Source organism: Micropterus dolomieu, linkage group LG18, assembly GCF_021292245.1.
Source record: "Micropterus dolomieu isolate WLL.071019.BEF.003 ecotype Adirondacks linkage group LG18, ASM2129224v1, whole genome shotgun sequence".
In the NCBI taxonomy this organism is placed as follows: Eukaryota; Metazoa; Chordata; class Actinopteri; order Centrarchiformes; family Centrarchidae; genus Micropterus; species Micropterus dolomieu.
The window spans coordinates 10891447-10907375 of record NC_060167.1 but is presented as its reverse complement, the minus strand read 5'-3'; the positions used below and the strand labels follow the sequence as shown (position 1 = coordinate 10907375).

General features: G+C 40.7%; 3 protein-coding genes across 4 annotated transcripts in view; 2 read left to right on the top strand and 1 right to left on the bottom strand.

The window, feature by feature from the left end:
- Positions 1-6624: 6624 nt before the first annotated feature.
- Positions 6625-7864, bottom strand: LOC123956534 (olfactory receptor class A-like protein 1). The gene is made up of 2 exons (XM_046028785.1): positions 7735-7864; positions 6625-7601 (listed from the first exon to the last, which is right to left on the bottom strand). The coding sequence occupies exon 2, from the start codon at positions 7597-7599 to the stop codon at positions 6625-6627; it is 975 nt and encodes a 324-aa protein (XP_045884741.1). The 5' UTR covers positions 7600-7601; positions 7735-7864.
- Positions 7865-11507: 3643 nt separating this feature from the next.
- LOC123956731 (olfactory receptor class A-like protein 1) lies at positions 11508-12470 on the top strand. The gene has a single exon (XM_046029118.1). The coding sequence runs from the start codon at positions 11529-11531 to the stop codon at positions 12468-12470; it is 942 nt and encodes a 313-aa protein (XP_045885074.1). The 5' UTR covers positions 11508-11528.
- A 1644-nt stretch (positions 12471-14114) lies between these two features.
- The window catches only part of phtf1 (putative homeodomain transcription factor 1), a 13520-nt gene continuing 11705 nt past the window's right edge, over positions 14115-15929 (top strand). The window contains exons 1-2 of one of the 2 annotated variants that reach the window (XM_046075400.1): positions 14115-14629; positions 14957-14998. In XM_046075400.1, the coding sequence (XP_045931356.1) occupies positions 14963-14998 (36 nt within the window). In that variant the 5' untranslated portion in view covers positions 14115-14629; positions 14957-14962. Of the gene's footprint in view, positions 14630-14903; positions 14999-15929 lie in introns of both variants that reach the window. The other variant, XM_046075399.1, reaches the window with a different exon arrangement.

Here is a 15929-nt window from a genome sequence, read left to right as displayed (position 1 = left end):
GCTTAACATACAGACTAGGACCTGGGGAAACACTATGCTAGTCTGGGTCAGTCCAAAGGTAACAAATCCACCTAAACTCCCCATAAAACTGAAAATTTTACGATTTTTTGTATGGAAAAAAACAAGCTTGTTCATTAGTGGGCTTTAGAGGTGCTGGTAAGTGGATTTTGTTACCTTTGGACAGAGCCAGGCTAGCTGTTTCCCCTCATACAATAAAGGCATGTTAAACCCTGTTGGCCCTACCTTATGTTAAGTTTTGAGTATGTGTTTCTCTTTATACAAACTAACACTGTAAAATATTGGTAAGAGCTAGCTTCACAGTTCATATTGCAAAAGAGCGAAGGGAGATGAAAGTTTCAAATGTAGTTTGAATTGTTAAAATCTAACCATTACCCTGGGAACATAGATACACTCCAATGTATGTATGTATCCAACCAAGGTGGTGAGAAACTTGGGTGTCATGATTGATGACCAGCTGTCCTTTTCAGATCATGTTGCTGCTGTCTCTCGGTCATGCCGCTTTTCTCTATACAACATAAGGAAAATCAGGCCCTACCTCACTCAGTATGCCACCCAGCTTCTGGTACAGGCCATGGTTATCTCTCGCATCGACTACTGCAATGCCCTCCTAGCAGGTCTCCCAGCTTGTGTGGTGAAACCCTTACAAATGGTTCAGAACGCAGCAGCGCGTCTGGTTTTTGATCAGCCCAAAAGGACTCATGTTACTCATTACTCAGTGACCTCCACTGGCTCCCCGTGGCCTCCAGAATCAAATTCAAGTCACTAATGCTTGCATACAGAGTGACTACTGGGTCTGCACCCATCTACCTAAACTCCATAATACAAACTTACGTTCCTTCTCGGCCGCTACGCTCCTCCAACGAACGCCGCCTGGCTCTGCCATCACTTCACACAAAGCAATCCCAGTCCCGGCTGTTCTCATCTGTGACACCACGATGGTGGAACGAGCTACCACACGCCATCAGAGCAGGGGCGTCCCTCTCTAACTTCAAGAAGCTCTTGAAAACTCATCTCTTCCGAGAACACTTCCTCATATAACACCTCTAACTCCTATCCTCTAACATGCACTTCCTGTGCTCTTCTTCTTCTATCCCCTACAATGATCTTGTATTGATTGCACTTTTTGTTAACTCTTATTTCCTTCCCTAGGTATTTACCCCATTGATGTGATATGTTATGATATGCTCTTACTAGTATGTATTGTCAGTTGTAGATCTGTAGTTGATGCTCTGTTGATGCTTGTATGTTGTTCCTCAAATGTAAGTCGCTTTGGATAAAAGCGTCTGCCAAATGAGTAAATGTAATGTAAATGTATGTATGTATGTATGTATGTAAGTAAGACCTTCCATCTACTTGGGCATTCATTTCTGAGGTGCTACTGTCTGTAGAGACCTGGCTTGATGTTTTGCCAGATAATCGGGAATGTCATTGGAGCATTTGAGTTTTTCATTTGCATAATACATAGTATAAGTGTTTGTCCACAAGTATAAAGTCAAAACTGCTCCATCAAATGAAAATCTGCTGTAATTTGATTGTAGGGCAACCTCTTGAGAAACTCTATGAATCAGTTTACCATAATAACATGTTAAGGCTGGCCAACATTGTCTCTGACCCCAACCATGTCTGAACAGTGAATACAAATTGTTCAAAATGGAGATACAGGATCACAATTTAATAGGGTTAGGGCACTCTTTTGTACATCAATCAATCCAAAAGTTAAATATGGAGGATAATCCCAGATCGAATGTACGTTGAAGGGCATTGAATATCATCTTCTGTGATTGTAGTGTTAATTGAGTGTGTCTTTGTCTCTTGTCTTGGTTTTTGTCTTTTCTTTGATGTGATGCAAGAAATATTTAAGACTCAATCTGACATCTGACAATAAAGTATTATCATCATCATCGTCATCATCATCATTGTCATCATCATCATGATTTGGTTCAGTGTTCAGGTATTTTATCGAAAATAAAAAGCTGACTTGCAGATACACTGTCACTATCATTCCTGGAGTTTAATTCAACTATCAAACCCCCCGTTTCAGCCCCACGTGTTAGCTGCCTTTTAACTGCAGTCATTTAAAGAGATTAAAATCTGGGTGCTGGATTTATTCAGTCACACAGCATTCAGCTTGAATCAGCGTCCCTGAGGGACATTGGATTGGCTCGTCAAAGAATAAATCTCTGCAAACTGACATGTCAATGAAGCCCTCATGAGATGTATCTTTCTTTTTAAAATGAGATCTTGATCTCAGTAAGACTACCTTTATAAAGATAAAACACAAACTAATTCAAGCCTGAGTAATAAATTATAAGCCCCATATTGACAGAATTCTGACGTAGCACATACTAATACTTTGTTCATGTCTGAGCAGGTCTCAGCTTTCAAACTGGGACTCCCACATTTCTGGTGAAATATTAAAATTCAATTATTTCTCAGAAGTTCATATGACAACATTTTCATGTCTGTTTATTTTTCTTCACCTCAGCAACCCAACTGTATCCTCTTTTTCTTCTATCTTTTCCTTGTAGAGTTATAGACCGTGGATAGGGAGCAGTGCACCTTGAAGGTCTTTCAAGTCTCAGCACAGCAGTGCATATCTTACCTGTGTACGGTGGAGTTGCAGCAAGCTGCTGCCCCAGGGCCTCAGAGCTTTTACCTCCACCCCCTCCTTTAGTGTGGTCCATGTCCTTGCTGGTACACTGGAAAAAGGTATAATCTACTTTCCAGCCTCCCTGTCATAGATTGTGCAGACATGGTGACGGTAGAGTAGCAGTTTCACTACTCATGTTTATTTGGACAGCCGTGTTTGTCTGTCATACAAAATGTTATTATTTTCTCCACCTGCATGTAATATTTTCTCTTTTTGACTCGTTACTGAATCAAAAGAGGTTTTGTCTTCTAGAAATTACACAGATTGTTAATTACATTTACAGAAATAGTTCGACTATTAGGGGAAAAGGCTTGTGTGCTTTCTTGCAGAGAGTCAGATTGATACCACTCTTATGACTATACAGTACATACTGTATTATAGCTGCAGCCAGTTAGCTTAGCTTAGCACAGAGACTGGAAATAAGGAAACAGCTAGCCTGGCTCCGTCCAAACTAACTACATTTAAAACCTGTAAAATAGATTTTTGTATCAAACAAATGAGAATATTTTAATTAGTAGAGATTTTGTCACTTTTGGATAGAGCAAAGCTAGCTGTTTTTACATTTCATTCTAGCTACATAGCACACAGAGCACGAGAGTGGTATCGATCTTCTCATCTAACTCTCGGAAAAGAATAAGCTAGAATTCTCAAAATGTCAAACTATTCCTTGTCAAGTAAAGTCAGGCTGTCACAACTATAAAGTCAACCATTAAACCCCAGAATCGAGCAGATTTAGGAGGATATTAAACTGGCATCTCAGCCTTTTCTACAAAATGGGTTTTAATCAGGATAAATCAAGAAGTATTGTTGTGTTCATCAAGACAGAACAGGCCAAACATTCCCCTGAACTCTGTGAGACTTCTTCTCACCATCTTGAATACAGAGCTCCCTCCTTTCATGCAGTGCAGCATTCCAGGCAAGCTGAAACACGATCATGTTTGTTCCCGGTCTGAGGGAAGCAGTTAAACTGGGTGGATGCAAGGAAATGGGTCACACATATACAACTCTGTAACTTAAGAGTATAGAATGTTTTAATTAAAAGTCATGTTAATCTTGTGACACCTCCTAACAGGTATTTTGAGGTAGAGTTTAGAGCCCATTGCTTTCACATAATAGAAGTATTTTCTTTTTTTGAGTCCAGAGGAACACCAAATGGGCACTGCACTGAATAAAAACCCTCTTCTACAATGTGCTTTTTTTCAGTCCTGCACTTATAAAAATACAAAATAAGTTCATTTACTCAAAAGTACAGTTTTTCTATGGCATTCTCCATCAGTAGCTTCATTCAAACAGGGAATAAATCCTCTAAACAACACGCCTAAAGAGACATCCCTTTGAAGGAAAGGCAAAGACGGTATCAGCAAACATAAAAAGAGCTTATTACGTCTGTCATTTCCATAAAATTTGGGTTTTGAAAGTACCGCAGGATGTGTTTATTACCGATACATTTTCACCACAGTAATAAGCCCCAAAGTTTCCAGTTGCTATAGTCAGCCAGAACTCTTCTTAACTGGAAAAAACATCAGAGAGAAGATTCTTCTGGGATTAATAACAAGAATGACTTTCATGAATCATTATCAAATTATTTATAACTGAGTCTGAGAGATTAATGTGTTGTTGAATATTGCTTGTTGTTTTTACATCTTTTACCATTTTAGTTGCCAGTTTGCCCCTGCATCAGTATAACCAGCACCAGAAATAGTGATTCAGATTCTATGCAGTTATTGTCGTGATTCAGATTCTGATGTTTGTGTAATTCAAAACATTTTCTGCGGGGGAGGAGAGGGTTTGGTTGAAGATTAGTTCCTGACTAAAATGGACCAGATTAGGGTGTGGACAAGGCAAAAAGGGGCGAGGTTTAACACTGTTGCTGCATCACCATTGGTGGACACGGGGGACAAAAATGCTTGTACCTGGTGCAGGTAAACAGACCGACATCAGGCACAGCAGGGGTGGATCGGCTGGCCAGATTTACTGCAACCCCTCATCTTCATTTAACCAACCATTCTGGACAAATTGGCCTTTTTTTTGTATGTGTGGCTTTTGTACAGGTTTGTGTTGTATACCTTGTCTAACTAGACAGACAGAAAAACAGAAAAGTTAGCATTTGTAGGTTTATTTCTTTGGTTAATGTTAAGCTAAACTGGTGTTTGCTTTTGCATTTCACACATCTTGGCTTGTTAATCAGGTGAGTTGCAGCTGGAGGTTGAACAGATGTTGACAATGAAAATTTATCAGCTATTGACAGTTCTGTTTTAGCAGCAGAATTCTGCCTTGAAGGTCATTTGAGAGTGAGGTTTAAGGGTTACATTTGTGTGGGTTTGTCACTAGATGTTTAACAGCACCCTGCATTCATTGGGCTGAAAAGACTCCAGAAGGAGGAAAAACAGTGAAAACAGGTCTTGTCTTGTGCAGGGAGAGGCTTGCGTGTCACACCCTTCTCACACACACACACAAAAATACATACACACTTACACATACACATAGAAAGATACATGAACATACACATGAATGGAACCTGTTTTTCATGTATTTGTTCTTTTCGACTACATTGCCACTTCTTCCCAACAGGAAAAGAAAGAATGACATCATTGGTTGGTTGAAGTGAATCAGCGGTGTCAACTATGTAATTCCCAGTCATTCCTCACCGGAGGCGCCAGCCCGCTCGCTGCTCTAATGAAACCATCCATGTATCCTATCCTTCATTCCACCGGAGTCTGTGTAAAGTACCAATCAGATTTCAGTGGTTTGAAGGGTAAGACACATGGAATTTGTCATCCGGAGAAAGCTTTCCAAAAGATACTGTCACATTGTGGAGGATTTTAATGGTTGCATTTTTTTATATTAAAGGTGAATGTTGCTCTTTGACAAAATATCAGCCTTATTGTATTTAATATTCTTCTTCTTTGATTTCAACTTGGTATTGAATGCAACAGTTCTGCACAAGCACAGAAAGGACTACTCCTCCTCCTTACCTGCATTGCGACAGCAGTTGAATAGAGCCACACTGATTGCACTTTAGTTATTGCAGGATCACCGAGTGCTGGTAGCCTCACTTTATGTATTTTGGACTGTCACTCACAGTGGCTGTTATGTCTTCACTCTGTCTTTCTGCCCTTGCTTCTCCAAGACATGACAATTACATAATGACTCCTAAATTCCCACATTGCCATACCCACAGAAAACTCTTTGGCCAAGCCAAAGCTTTGTGTCCCTGAAGTCTCCTCTTCTTCCAACTGCACCCAAATAACTCATACTCATACATTGTCAGCATTGTATTGAGTAATTCAGTAGTGGTTAATGAACAGCTTTTTCAGCTTTTTTCTCCAAAGAATATAGTTTAGAATATAGACCCATTAGATTTTAACCAATTCTCTGTGGGACAATTAACCTGCCTCATTAGCCCAAGACACTTTCCTAGATTCTATTCAAAGCCTTAATTATAGCTAAATGGGCAGCTGGAAGTCATTTGACAGCTACGTTGATGCCTGAGTCACCCAGCTATAATTCTTCCATCCAATTAAGATGGAGAGAACATAACGAACAAACAAACAAAGCAACATAGTGCCAGATCAGCAGAGATTCATACAGACCTGTATTGAGTAACAGGGTTGTGAAGACAGTTTTCTTCCTTAATTATAGACAGTGAGACAATAGGTTCCCTCTGCCCACAGGTACACCTACACATCTCATCCAAAGCTACAGGTATTAAACAAACATCGGTTATTTCACAACATATCTGGAAACATAACATTTTTATACAAAAACAAGACAAAAACGCAATTCTTTCAACCAATCAAACTGCTACAGATGAAAGAACAGTCTCTCCTGTCTGTCATATATATTATTTAGCCATATAAAGACAGAATGACCCATGCATGACTCAGACTAGAAAAATTCAGTGCTCTTGGCTTCCTCTGCTGGCATGTGAGTATCAGCCATTCCAGCAGGCCTCACATAGTAGAAAGACTTGTGGCTTTCTCCTGAACAGGCTTCTCTTGCAGTACACACCTCAGCCTGCCATTCACCTTCCTGTTTGATGCAATTATGACAACAGGGCTTAGTGCTGCATAGAGTGACGAGAAGAATATACGCAGGTCAGAGATCAGCGAGGAGCTCATGGTCTTCCTCACAGTGAGAGTGTACACCCAAAGCCCATTATCTACCCCAAAGAGGACCACATATAAGGTCACAAGTGCTACCACGGCTTTGGCAGCTCGTTGCTCGGCCCCACCCCTCCCCCTGCCGCCACCACTACTGCTGCTGCTGCCACGGAGCCCCTTCACCTGCTGGCTGTGCTTGTAAAGGAAGACCAGGATGATTACACTAGCTAGAGTCATAAGGGCCATGGGCACCACATCTCTGCCCACCTGGGCTGCCCCGATTGCCTCTTTGGTCAATTCTGAAGGAAAGTGAATGTAGCAGAATTCTAAATTGATGCTGTGGTTTATTAGACTTGAGTCATTCCGGACGCCGAGGGCGTAGAGTAAGGTTGCATAGCTCATGCCAGTGTTGAGGAGCCAGAGGAAGAGGAACACAAAGCCCAAATAGTGGGCTACCAAGGCACGGATAGAGGCCCAGCGTGATCCAGGAGGGGCAATACTCAGGCACTGGTAGGCACTTAGGATGAAGGTGAGCCAGATAGATAGGGAACGGGATGTTCTGTAGATATAAATCACAGCTTTGCAACTTAAGTCTCCAAAGATAATGGCCAGGCGAAGGGAGGCCAGGGTCTCCAGCAGGCAGCGAACAGCCACCACCAGGAAGTTGACGCAGGCCAGGTGCAGGACAATGGTATCAGCTGGCAGGAGCCGGTTCTCCTGGTACAGCAAGAGGAGGAATGCCAGGATGACAGTAATGTTACCCGGGACTCCCACAACAGTGATGGACAGATAGAGCATCCCGCGGACAAACTGCGCTGATGGCATACCTGTAGGAATAGAAAAGAGTACAGGTCAACTTTACCAATTAAATGAAGCAGGTATTGTTGATAATGTCTTTCTGAATGTTAAGTAATACCTAACATTCAAAATGATACCAGAAACATAATTTTATACGACTACCTGAGAACAGTTAAAGCTAACAAGGTCTGAAGTGGACTTTGTCTTTTATCTCTCTTTCCTGAAGTAGTCGAGTTGTTTGTGTTCTTATACTTGCAAACAGGTAACGGTTGGATCTGTTTTTCATGGTCCATTGACTTCTCTTCCCTCAGCCTCCAATTACTTGAGATCAATTCAGATGACTGCTTCAGTCCCCTCACTGGATTTCAGACTGACAGGATGACACAGAGAAAGCTGTGTTTGGATTCATTTACAGGGTGATCCAACAAGTGGACAGAGAAAATGGTGTTAATGAAGAGATAATATCTATTAAGGTCATGTTTAGGCTAAAAAAGTGTGGAGACCATTGAATACTTTTTCTTGTTAGTGATCCTATATTTAAATTTCCTTTTAAGACCCTTCACATTGTTCTTTTCATTTCTGCAAGCAAGAGACCTTGATTGTAAAGAGACCTTCTTGTGTTGGTTAGTCAAATACCAACACCACAGTGTCCTCCAGTGGAGAAAGTAGAAACAAAGTTAAAGCCAGAGGACATTCCACTCAGTCTGCATGATAAATCGCCCACAGTTTCATTCGTAGAGTGTGGCGTAGCATGCAATTTATGATTGTGTAATCCATCCAATGCAATAAAAGTTCTAAAAATGGAATTAAACCTAAACTGTGAGGATGTTGTAAGGGCAAACCAGTGTGGGTGGGGTGCATGATTTAACATGTCCCACAGCAGGGACTTGGTAATGAATATTAAGCCCATTTTTCATAAGTACATGATGAGAATTGTTCTTCACTAAAATTAAAAGAGAACATACTACAATGAGGCCATTAATGAGATGATGTACAATAACCATTTTAAATGTATATTTCAAATAAGATGTTTTCAGGTTTTGGATGGTGTTGAGTTGATTTTTTAGGGTTTACACAAAACCGAGGTACCAAGTGACTTTATACTTTATACTTGTAATTTACAGCATTTCAAAGATAAATATTGTACTTTTTACTCCTTCACAAGTAGATATAAGCATCAGCATATATATAAATAGCTTTTGTAATGTATGATGCTTTGTACCCAATATTATATAAAGCAGTTAAAATTAGCTTCACCTTAACCAACTGCACCAGTTAAGTGATACTAAAACATCAACAACAATAATCCAATGATATAATATAAACAGTAATAATCTAATACTCACAAGGACCAGTACATTTAAGTACATTTTTTAGTGTTACTTACATACTTTTGCTTACCATTTACAATACCATTTTTATTTCAGGACTAATGGAGTATTTACAGTGTGATATTGCTACTTTTACTTTTTGAGAGGATACAACTTTACAATTTAGGTACACTTCAAATGAAAATGTGTCTTGCAGCCATGTGAAACGTAGATAAAAAATACTTTAAGGTAAAACAAAATAAAAAACAACAAAACAGAGAGAAAGTCTGCAGTCAAATAAAATCTAAGGTCACTTTTGCTCTCCTCCCCTTAAATGCAAATAAAGAGTCTAAGGCCCATCAATATCAGACTGCTAAGCCAAAAGCCTCTTATACCACATTTTTGCTGTGGGACAGATTAACTGGCACAGTGAGGGGTGCACTGAATATTCCCTCTTCACCTCCCAAAGCTGTTGCCCTCACTAGCATACTTAAAGGGTGAAAGTTACATATCTCTGTAAACAACTAACTTAAATACTTGAGAAGCGACCTGATTTCAGATAATACAGCGCATAATGATGAGAGAACTCATAGAAGTGAATACATTTTTGAATACTAAGGCAGTGGCCATGTCAATTATGTATTAAACAGGATTGTTTTTATTTAGCAAAGTATCTTAAACAGTATGAAAAGATTTGTCTCAGTTCAGTTCAGTTTATATTGTCAAAGTCTTTTAATATACATGCAAAACCAAAACAGGTAATATTTTATTCATAAATGTGTCCCTTAATCAGAAATATGATATGATGTGTCACATTTATTATTGCAAGTATAGATTCCAAGATATTGTGCATATGGTTTTTGACATTATATTATAGTATATTGTAGTATATAGATGTCAACTTACTGTCTATTGATATTATTGTAACATAATCAGTTCATGTTAAATTAAAATTGAATAAGTACAATGGGGAAAAACAATTTACATTATCTAATCTCATGTCATGAAGGGGGAGCCAGGATTTTAACCTTTAGTATGCTGTAACCAATACAGCATACTGTAGATGATGCAATCCCCTGAGAAGGACATGCTTGAACTTGCCATTTTAATTAGCTCTCTGAACATGTAAACATGTAAAAAACACACAGGTGATGCTTTATTCCAAAGCCCACTTCCAGTAGAAAACACATATCTCAAACAACATTCTCTCAGCACACAAACCTGGTCTGAATTTTGCAACTGAGATATCAGTTATATGGAACTCAACAATAGGTTAGACATTTTAGACATTAGACATTTACAGTTTATGTAGATAGTGCTGGAAAACCTGGGTAAGATGTACAAAATTCTGTTGTAGCACATGTCAGTGCACGAACTTAAATGAATAGTGGCTGGTTGTCCCTATGCCTCCAATTAGTGCAAACATGCATTGTTATATGGCTAATTGTCTTGCTCCTTTGTGTCTTTTAACATGCTCCCAGAACACGAAGGAGGAAAACAGCACAAACTGAAGTACCAGCTGTGCATGTAAAAGCCTCTTGATGGCTCATTCAAGGCATCATCAGGCTGCTTTCGTATCAACAATAACCGCACACTGTTGTCTCATCAGGGGTTGTTTAACTCTATTTTTTAACTCCATGCGGAATTACCATTATAATATTCCAGGGGGTTGATGTGCAGTCTTTCTGTCTATAGAAATTGAAAAGTGGCATGTGGTATTTAAGTCCAAGAGAATACCACTCAAGTTTAGAATTAATTTATTCATATGACCTAAAGCAGATCGTTTACTTAATATGATGATAAACAATTTCTTAACATTAAAGCCTAAAACTAATGTGGAAAGCTGTGTTGATGTACAGCCTGGAGAACCTTCATTCTTATCAAGAAAGAAAGGTGATTTGCAGACTCATGCCACATTTGTTTCAAGTTTGATATAATGCTTGTGCTACTGTTTCTTTGTTCCAAACCAGACCATTTCTGGCTGCACTCATCTTTCCTAGGTATGTATTTATTTAGTCTTAAAACAATACTCACATTCTGTGCTCCCCGCTGCTTTGGGCACTGCAAAACAGCCACCGTGGCGCAGCACAAGCATTAGGATTCAAAGTGCTGTGGTGACGTTGTTACGTTGTGTCTGAAAGGGCCTTTAAAGATTTCTTTCTAACATGTTTCCAATGGGAGAGAGGACTGTGGATTTTGTCCTCCATCACTTCCATTGGAAGAATGGTGGGAAGGGATCTCAGCCAGTACAAACGAATGATTGCAGCAAGAAAAAACATGTTTCAGCATTCACAGACTTGAAAAATTGGGTTTATCCTTCGGTGCAGTTCTTGTCCTCTGAGACAAGAACTGCAAAGGGATGTTTTTGTGGGATGAACACTGCAATATTGGCCAATGATCTCGAGGGAGATCGAAGACTTATAAATTGTACTTACACAGGCTTTTACCCAGTTAACGAACAACAGGCTGCAACTTCAGGTGAGCATCATTTCACTGACATGATTATATTCAAGCTATTTAGTTGTATTAGTTTCTATCAAACTTGAGTTAACAGTCTTAAAGGATGTTTCTTGTGTGTTGTATATTCATAACATATTTGATTCTCTGTCTTCTTTGCAAATTGTGACTGGTGCAGGCCTTGGTGTCATGGATCTATGTGTGACCATCAAAGGGGTCTCCTTCCTCTTGCAAACAGGTATAGGCATCTTGGGGAACACTGTGGTGCTGCTGTCGTACGCCCACATCATTTCCACCGAACCCAAGCTCCTTCCTGTGGACATGATCCTGTGCCACCTGGCCTTCGCCAACCTGATGCTGCTACTGACCCGCTGCGTCCCCCAGACTATGACTGTGTTTGGGCTGAGGAACCTGCTGAATGATCCCGGCTGTAAGGTGGTAATCTACGCCTACCGCATCGGCCGGGCTTTATCAGTCTGCATCACGTGCATGCTCAGCGTGTTTCAGGCAGTGACTATCGCCCCTGCCGGGCCCCGTTTGTCCAGGTTGAAGCCTGCACTTCCCTCCCTGGTCCTCCCCACATTTGCAGGACTGTGGATCCTCAACATGGCCGTATGCATCGCAGCCCCTTTCTTCTCTATGGCTCCACGTAATGGCACCATCCCTGCCTTTACCCTCAACCTGGGCTTCTGTCACGTGGACTTCAGAGACAACCTGTCCTATGTGATAAATGGGGTGGCTGTCTCTGGGAGGGATTTTGCCTTTGTTGCCCTGATGATGGGCTCAAGTGGTTACATCCTGCTGCTTCTCCACCGCCACAGCCGCCAGGTGAGAGGGATCCGCCGCTCTCAGGGTGGTGGAGCAGAGACCAGGGCAGCCAAAACAGTGGTCACCTTGGTTGTTCTGTATGTGGTCTTCTTCGGGATTGATAATGTGATCTGGATCTACATGCTGACGGTGGCGAAGGTGTCGCCAGTGGTGGCTGATATGAGGGTGTTCTTCTCCTCCTGCTACGCCTTTATCAGCCCATACTTTATCATTTCCTCCAACAAGAAGGTCAAGGCGAAGATCTTGTGTGCAGCTGCACAAGACCAACCATCAGCCAACAATCAGGAGTCAAGTGACAAATAACTCGTTCTGTATCTTGACAGGCTGTCGACTGACCAGCAGGACAGCAGAGTTGTTTTCTAAGAGCTTATCATTTTGGACGCAGGTGCACAGATGACTGTCATTTAGATAAATAATGGACCCTTTAGAAAGTAGTACCACACAGAAGTGTCTTGCAATGGTGTAGGTTTTCTCTTAAATGTATACTTTCATCAAATACACAGGTGTCTGTACCTTTCATGTGGTTTGTGGTTGTTTTGTATGCCAGCAAAAAAAAATGTACACATCTACATTATTGTCATTGGAGCTAAAATAATGAATCAATTAGTCAATCAGAAAATTAATATCTTTCAATTTTGAGTTAATTCATTCTTTATGTGATATTTCAAGCAGATATACCAAACATTCCCTCTTTCCTGCTTTCTCGTTTTGATGATTTGCTTCTTTTCTTGGTCTTTTGTGATCATAAACTGATTTTCTTTGAGTTAGGGACTGCAACTACAACTGTACTACAAAAGCAATTTGAACAGTTCCATAGCCACCATGAAGGGCACCAAGGTCATCTCCTCAAAACTGTTTCAGGGAATTTAGAGGTTTTATTGTTGAGATGGAGTTTATATTGAGTCAAAATCTTAGATTCTTTTATATTCCTAGCGTTGTGGGAAGGCTTTGAAGCAGTAGGCTATATAGACATTTATGTGGCAAGCTAGCCAAATATATATTTTACAAGTTAAGTTAATGTTAGTTAATCACTCTTTTTTGGGGGGGGGGAGGGCTAATCAAAAAATGTTATATGGCTATTGAGTTTACAGTAATTCTGAAAATCCCGTGTTCACCAAAGCGTTTTTTTCTGACGCCAGCATCTTTTTTCAATTCATTCCAATGGGAGCGCCGCGTTTTTACTAGCTGGTAAAAACGCCAGGCGCTGAGCGTCTTTTCCACACTGGGCGCTGAGCGCTGAGCGTTTTTTTCCGGTCGCCGAGAGTTGAAAAATGTTCAACTTTGGGAAAAACGCTGCGCTCGTCACTGTAACTTTTTACCCAGCCGTCCAATCACAGTGCAGGAGGGGCGGGACAAACACCGCACCGAGCACATCCGATCTTGAACGAAACGATGTGCCTCTTCCAGGTGTTTCCTCGCCCGCAAAATCACATGAACCCACGTAGTCTATGCTCTCATGTTTCAGCCTTCTCTTCATGCAGAGCAAAGAGCCAGCGCAAGTAGGCCTATATACTTTGTGGTGACATTTTTACATTCACTAAAATTAAGTAGGCTACCCTACTTGCAACACGTCGCCTCCACGGAAATTATGTATCTTAAAACACTGCGCCTCCAAAACGCACCCTAGCGCTCCCAGCTAGGCGTTTTCAGAAGAGCAGTAGGCGTTTTCAGCTGGTAAAAAACGCTTTGGTGGACACGGGCCCTAGTCTTTCATTTCTAGATTAGGAAATTGTATAGACCAAACGATTCTTTCAGAAAGTAGGCCTAATAGATAGAATAATCAATAATGTAAATATTTGTTAGTTGCAGTCCTATTCATTATCATCATGCACGCTCTCTCTTGCTGCGGCCTGATTGGCTGAAATGTTCGTATTAATTCAGGAAAATCAATGGGTAGGTTTTGTCCTTACATTAGCCTTCCAGGCAGCACTCTCCCTCTACTAATGTGCGACAAGCTTCATCAGTGAAATGTTTATGTTGAAATGCAGAGCACAAATTGTTGATTCAAGGTTCAAGGAAATGGTAGCGGTTTATTGTCTGTCAATCTAACGTACGGAAAAGGATTCTGAACGAGCGAAAACGCCGCCTGAGAGACAACACTCAGGGAAGGCAAAGTTCCCCTTGGAGCACAACAAACCTCGGAAAAGGGAAGCGGAAGCATAACTCAAACGTTAAACAGCAGTGAACTTAGCAGTACATAGTGAAGTACATAATATCTGAGATAAACCTATCAGCAACCAGACGTGTGCGTAAGAAGGAAATAGTGCAATATTTTCAAGTCATTAATTGCGTCGAAAAGTGTCAGGTGACCTAAAGCTCGTAGTAACTAGTTAGCTGAATTTGACAACAAGACGCTGCGACGCCACTGAAACTGATGATAAAGTATTTAACGAACAGTTTGTGATGATCACTAAAAGTATCTTCCAGTGTGTACCAAATCAATCCGTAGGTTTTCATCTCAGGTAAGCTAAGATAACTACTTTGGCCTCTTGCTAACGGTAAGCTATTGTTAGCTAACGTTTACTTGGTTAAGTTACAGCGATCAATTCAGCAGATGCTTTACGTTAACGTTACTTCATAACTACACTAACTTTACTGTGCTTGTAACTTACAGCTAACGTTACCTTTATATTTAGTTTATTTTGTTAAACATTGTTCTTAGTTGCATTTTATGTCAGGTGCAATGTGTCTGTAGCACTTTTTTGTTTTATTGAACAAATCTGGATTTGTGCCCAGACCCCTCTGTTTCCTGAGATCTTTGTGAAATGACCTGACTTCACTGTTTCCAGCATCAGATGGTAATGGCCAGAATAGCCTGGTATCAAGAGAAGGTAAGACAAACATTTGAAGTTAAAGAAGTAGCCCTATTTTGAAAGTGTACATTTAATCCATCCAGCAAACCGATTTCTAAGAAGGCATAGGTCACTTAAGACATTTCTGAATCATGTAGATTTTGTAATATTGGCACAGAAAGAACTCATATATATACACACACACACACAGTGAGGAAAATAAGTATTTGAACACCCTGCTATTTTGCAAGTTCTCCCACTTAGAAATCATTAAGTGGTCTGAAATGGTCATCGGAGGTGCATGTCCACTGTGAGAGACCTAATTTAAATTTTTTTTTCCAGAAATCACAATGTATGATTTTTTAACAATTTATTTGTATGATACAGCTGCAAATAAGTATTTGAACACCTGAGAAAATCAATGTTAATATTTGGTACAGTAGCCTTTGTTTGCAATTACAGAGGTCAAACGTTTCCTGTAGTTTTTCACCAGGTTTGCAAACACTGCAGGAGGGATTTTGGCCCACTCCTCCACACAGATCTTCTCTAGATCGGTCAGGTTTCTGGGCTGTCGCTGAGAAACACGGAGTTTGAGCTCCCTCCAAAGATTCTCTATTGGGTTTAGGTCTGGAGACTGGCTAGGCCACGCCAGAACCTTGATATGCTTCTTACAGAGCCACTCCTTGGTTATCCTGGCTGTGTGCTTCGGGTCATTGTCATGTTGGAAGACCCGGCCTCGACCCATCTTCAATAATCTAACTGAGGGAAGGAGGTTGTTCCCCAAAATGGCCCCGGTCATCCTCTCCTTAATACAGTGCAGTCGCCCTGTCCCATGTGCAGAAAAACACCCCCAAAGCATGATGCTACCACCACCAAGCTTCACAGTAGGGATGGTGTTCTTGGGATGGTACTCATCATTCTTCTTCCTCCAAACACGGTTAGTGGAATTATGACCAAAAAGTTCTATTTT